Source organism: Nannospalax galili, unplaced genomic scaffold (assembly GCF_000622305.1).
Source record: "Nannospalax galili isolate Female #2095 unplaced genomic scaffold, S.galili_v1.0 scaffold294, whole genome shotgun sequence".
NCBI lineage: Eukaryota > Metazoa > Chordata > Mammalia > Rodentia > Spalacidae > Nannospalax > Nannospalax galili.
In genome coordinates this window covers 72602-78792 of record NW_008335053.1, presented here as the reverse complement: position 1 = coordinate 78792, position 6191 = coordinate 72602, and the positions used below count along the sequence as shown (strand labels likewise).

The following is a 6191-nucleotide window of genomic DNA, read 5'->3' as shown; positions in this document are numbered from 1 at the left end:
CCTCTCTCCTCTGCTGTCTCCCTAGCACTAAACACAAGACTAAGAACACAGGTAGTGCTCAGCGACTGTCTGTAGAATTAACGAACTGCCAGAGCATGGGCTGCTTAGATTCATCTTATGGGCTGCTTAGCTCGTCTTATGCTAAGAATTTGTGTCGTGAAACCAAATCAGAAAGAATTCAATTTTATAACACTCCTTTTCTGAACTTGGCTCATGAGTGGAAAAATAAACACCTGACATGAAATTAATTTATAAATCAATTTATTTACAGATTTTATCTTTTCTTAAAGTACATTTTTTGTTAAAGAAATCTATTTACACAGGTGTACATGGGACTTGATCCCAGTTATTTTACAGAGCATACTTACAAACCACACCCCTAGTCTTCTGTGCAGAGCTGCACTGGGTGTGACTATTGGCTGAAGACAGCCTGATGACCAGGCTATTTACACACACACAGTAAACGGGTTTTTCATGTCTGCACAGTACAGTACACATGTGGAGGCTGAACCCCCTACAGAATGCTTTGCAATGTGTTTACCAAGAAGGCTTTGCAAAGTCCAGAAGGAAAAGCTTTTAAACATAGGTTAATTAAAATGACAGTACCTCCTTTATATCAGTTTACATTTTCTTCACATTTTTATAATACAAAGATTTTTATTGAATTGCTGCACAACCAGTTTAAGATGATTTGTAAACATGTAAATTCCTACAATTTGCATTGAACATCATTGTAGTTTCTATCACTTGCTCTTTGAATTAATGTTTTATTCACGAGTATTCTTAAGGTAGTAAAAGGAAGATGTAAGTTTGAATTTCTTGCAGAAAAGTTATGAGTCTCTAATGCTGTGCTACAGAAATTCTTTTGCGAGTACACACTTTATTCAAGTATTGCAAAAAGCTAAGGCCACTTTTTTTTCAAGACAAGAAAGTGAACAAAACTGTTTTATTAATAGGCCACAACACTCTTATGAGCAATGAAATCTCTTTTGAAAGGTAATTTCTCAGAGACCTGTGGTCACAGAAGGAATTTCTTTTCTTTTAGCTAAAAGAAAAACAAATTACCTTCCTTATTAACTACATTTGAGCTCTTCCCACTTTTCCCTAGAATAAAAATTCCTGTTTAGACCTGAAAGGGAATCGATACCCTGTATTTAACCCAGAGTTAACTGCCCTGGATAGCACAAATTTTTTTGGACTCAGAAGTAAATCTGAAGCCTACATGTTGTTTTTATACTAAATTCTGATAGTGCTATTCTAAAAGATATTACTGCTGATGCAAAGATCTTTTTACTAGAGAAATTATAAAGAAAGACTGAAAGAGGACAGGGTGTGGGAGGGAGCAAAGATTAGAAAGAGGGAATATTTAGGTTCTTGATTATGAGGCAGAGCTTGGTTAAAAAGACCCCAATATGGAATGAGTGGCTGGGTATCCACATTTACCATTCTCAATCCTAAAAATAAACCCATCTCAGATCCAAATAGTTAAAATAATAAGAAATCCATTAACTCTAGTTTCTTTTGCTTTTTACTTCTCAACTATAGGTAATAATTGCCAGCAAAGGATATGACTGGCATTCCTGCCTCTCATCTGGAACCTAGAATACTGGGATAGCCAAGACAGCTCGAGGCAGTTGGGACAGACACTGCCACATTCTTGGCAGTGTCCAGACTGCTAAGCCTGTGGACTTGTATCAGTATGTTTTTCCTTTTCTGGAATTACAATGTTGTAAAGATAAGCTTATTAAAAGCTGACTTTAGGTCCAAATAATGAAGACATGGAAAACATCCTATATTCCTATTATAATATTTTGATATTTATAAAAAATTTATAGCAGCTGTAAAGTTTCAGTATCATAAAGACAATGTGATCCTACAAACAGCCAAGGGATGCAGACAAGATGTTTTCTGTCTTTCAAATAACATGAACTGAAAGAAATGTTTTTGCTTTCATTAGTTACATGAAAACAGTATTTCCACACTACTGGTTAATAACCCCCCCATCTCCCAAAACCTTTGCTTCTCTTAGTCAACTTGCGCATTATGGCTAAAGACTATAGCTCAACAGCAAAAGCCCAGAAGAGATGCTGGTAAGACGCCCACCTGAGCATTTCTTGAGACCCAATAGCAACATTTCAGTGCTTTCCTTATTGTCAAGAGCTATCACACCAGTCACTGTGCAAAATGCAAATATTCCAATGTTTAGTTCAGCTAATTCCTTATAATGACAGGATGAACTGAAGAATGAAGTGTGCATAGTGAAACACCTAAGATGCAAAGGCAAGTTTGGAAGAAAGATACAGAAATGAACAAATGTGCACACTTAATGTTTACTCCATCTTTGGGGTTTAACATGTTTGGAAGCTGTAATGTTCCAGGATATCTGTAACTGTGAATCCAGTGGATGTCTATACCGCACTTCTTCTAGTCAGGACCGTCAAGATTAAGGCATTTACATTCACGCCCAAGATTATCCACATTCTTTTAGATTACTTGAAGAGAGACAGGACTGATGAAGAGAAACAAGGCAGGTAAGGGCCCAGGAGAGCACTGTGTGCTCTAATGTACCAGCTGGAGTCTAGATATTTTTTCAGATATAGGTAATAGTTGTAAGAAGCAATGCTGCAAGAAAGGCAGGATTAAATTTTATACTGTCTTTCAAATAATTTTCTCCCACTCCTGCTACTGCACGTGATGTTGAAACGCTTGTCTTCTTCTTGGTGAACTGAACTGACTTCCTCAGTGTGTGTATGGGTTTGTTAAAACTGCAGCTTTCCTGTGCAAAGACTAAACCGTAGAAACTTCGAGACGGAGTTTACTTTTACAAGAATTTTTCACTTCTCAACAGGACATCTATCTTCAGCTTAATAATTTATCTTAAAATAAATTAAAAAATGTTCCACAGAGCAAAACAAGCACACAAACTATAGACAGTATCTTTTTGTCTTTGGTGCACACACTCATTTCCTAAATCATTCAAGTAATAGCATCTGACTTCCTTGGGGAGATATGGGAACTAAAGGTTGAAAGGCCAAAATGAATTATTTCCACTTTTGCCATGCCTGGATGCCTGAGATGGTCCTGAGTATCTGTGATTTTGGAAGCAGCTGGCAGAGGCTCAGGACGAGGGAGAAAGGAGGAGGAGTGAGACATGGGTGGAAGAACCGGCCTGCAGCAGTCCTGGAGCCTCATCTTCAGTGGGCATCTGTTTTCAGTCCAGACAGGAAACTCAATGCAACAGATTTTTTAGGTGACGCTCAGAAGCAAGGCTACCACTATTTCTGCTAACTTGACAGTCCACTTAATGACGCCCAACTGCAAGAATGGAAGAAACTATTCCTTAAGAGGAAAGAAACTCCAGAATGTGAAATAGGCAGACATCTTGAATATGCCTATTTTAGAAGTGGTTATAGGTTTAATACTGTTCAGATGTTATAATATCCATTTATGATTTTCATGGTATGGACTAGAATAACATTTCAAAAGTCAAATGATGAATTTATATACCTCTCTTTCCTGACAAGACTCAAGAAAGTGAAGGAAGTGATACCCTTGTCTAAGCTCAGAGGTTAAATCTGATGCTCTCAGCCCTCATGGGAGACCTGGTAGGGTGCTAATGAAGTGTAGTTTTACATCAATTCTCAACACCAGAAGTATAACCCTGCCCACTGGAACGAACCATGTAATCTAGTGAACAGTCTGTAAAGGCAAAGGCTGTAATACCAGATATACCACATTGTCCCATGAACTCCAAACCCGCAGTCCGTAAGAACAGGTACAAGTCCAGAAGCATTCTTGCTATGGTGGAGATGGGGTGTATATCAGGAGGCAGAAAGGCCCAGGACTCATATTAGCACTCAGTGTTCAATTTATTTGCAAGATGTCACACAAGTGGCATTCTCCCCTGCTTTTCACTGATCTGATTGAGAATATCAATAGTATCTTTGATCAAGGTCTCAAAGATCCCATCAGCCAGCTGCATCTTCACACACAACTCGTCCTCATCATAGTTCACCCACTGTGCCTCCTCCTCATGGAGCTCCTGAACCTAAAAGTTAGAAGGCAGTAAGTTAGCAAATCTCTACCACACAAGAGCTAGAAAATTCTACTTCTCCTTTATAGTTCCACCCATAAGAATATGATCCGAAGACATAATGCCAATACCTCTTGTAAAATTGCTAGATAAACTAAAAATAGCTTCAGAGCTATAATTCAATGTGACAATATTCCAACATTTTATAGATTTAAGGATTACAGGTAAATTGTGTTATTGTAAAGGAACATGTATAGGAGCTTTAGGGGAAGAGAGCACAAGATTTAAGATCTATGGATTACAATTATAAATTGTACTTATCCAAAGACAGTATTAGATATGATTCCAGGAATATTATAAATAAATGCAAGCCAGCCCTAGTAGTGTACACCTGTGACTTCAGCACTTGAGGTTGTAGTAGGAGGATTACAAATTCAAGGTCAGCATGAGCTACACAGTGAGAGTCTGTCTCTTAAATAAAACAACAAAAATAACATTTAATATTCATTAGAATATCTTACAAATGCAACACTGCTTAAGTTTATTTTAAAATTATTTTTATAATTTCCTGTTCTTTTTGTACTTCAGGATTTTGGGATTCTTAGGTAAATGAAAACTAATCAAATTAGAAATAACTCAAGATTTATTGCCTGTTGATAGCTTTTTTAAACTTTATTGTAATAAAAATTTAAATGACTGTGCTACAAAAGTACTATGTCGGGCTTCTTACATGATGATACCGTGAGTGGAACAGAGGCCAGGAAGAGGAGATAATGGCTAACCCTGACCTAGCTACAAATTCATCAAAATTAGTGTAGTTAGAGTGGTCTTAAGCTAGAAGTCTATGATAAAACCAGTGGCAAGTTCCTGGCTTGTCCCAATGTGTCATCTTAAGAGAGAGGGGGCAGGGTGGGTGAAGGCGAGAACTAGCACTCTGGTTCCTGCCACAAGGAAATGATGTAACTTGACAGAAGGAGACCACAGCAACTGGAACTTGAAAGAAGGGAGGCGGTACATGCCCATGTCCAACACATGTCCCTGACTGGGCTTGACACACAGAGCTCAAGGTGGCAGCCTCATTCTCTTTCTTTGAGGAAAAGTTTTAAGGACTTATAAATATGCAGTTCTCTGTTCCCCAATTTATACTCTGTGGAATAGATGGTGTCATTAAAAGGGTTCTTATGGTGGTTGACTGAGACATACCCACCACAGGCTCAAGTATGTGAATATTTGGTCTCCACTTGGTGCTGTCTCGGGAGGTTTGGGAAGCACAGCTGTGCTGGAAGAAGCATGTCACTGGGACCAGACTTTGAGAGTTCATAGCCTCACCTCACTTCCAGTTCACTCTCTTTGCTTTGTGTTTGCAGCTGGAGATGTGACTCCAACTCTCAGCTTCCTGATCTAGTTACCACGACACCTGCTGCCATGCCTCCCCTGCCAAACTGGAACTATAAGCTAAAATAAACTCTTCCACAAGTTGCTTTTGGCAGTGTGTTTTATCATAGCACAAGAAAAGTTAAATACAGTTTTATAACCAAATAAATTCAAAAGAACTCCCTCTGGGAGAATACAATATATATAGCCTATTAAAAAGAAGTTCATTAGTAAAGAAATTTGCTTAACTCAGCTTCCTATATCTACTTGACCACATACTCATGTGTGGATACATAAGAAATACATTTAACCTACCAAGGAATTGGTATGAATGTCAACCTCCAGGTCTCAATCTGGTGCTAGGGACAACCATGCTCTGGAAAAACTAATAGAGACTTCACATCTTTTATGGCGGGGAGGGGGATAAGGAAGGTCTCTTAGCCTTTAATATGAAATATATTCATAAAAATATTTGTCAAAAACAAATTTTAGGGAATGTTATAGCTCATGATCAATCAATCAATCAACCAATCAATCAAGCCAATCAATCATATCTTCAGTGTAGTGTATGCAGTCCCCACTGAAACACCAGGTTTCAGTGATTGCAGAATCATTGCTCCTCCTTAAAACCAGTTACCAAGAGTGAACTTTACTTTATTGCCTTTTCTCCCAAAAGAGAGTAGGCTGGTGTGGTGCTGAGTAGAGCTCGGTGGGACAGCACATACTTAGCAAGCCATGAGGTCCCAAATTCAACCTTAACACCACAAACGAGAGAGAGAGAGAG

General features: G+C 38.4%; 1 protein-coding gene across 1 annotated transcript in view; it reads right to left on the bottom strand.

The window, feature by feature from the left end:
- Positions 1-244: 244 nt before the first annotated feature.
- Positions 245-6191, bottom strand: part of Cep350 (centrosomal protein 350) — a gene marked incomplete in the record, with an annotated part of 74252 nt that continues 68305 nt past the window's right edge. Inside the window, 1 exon segment of the mRNA XM_029561912.1 lies at positions 245-4048. Within this exon segment, the coding sequence (XP_029417772.1) occupies positions 3884-4048 (165 nt within the window).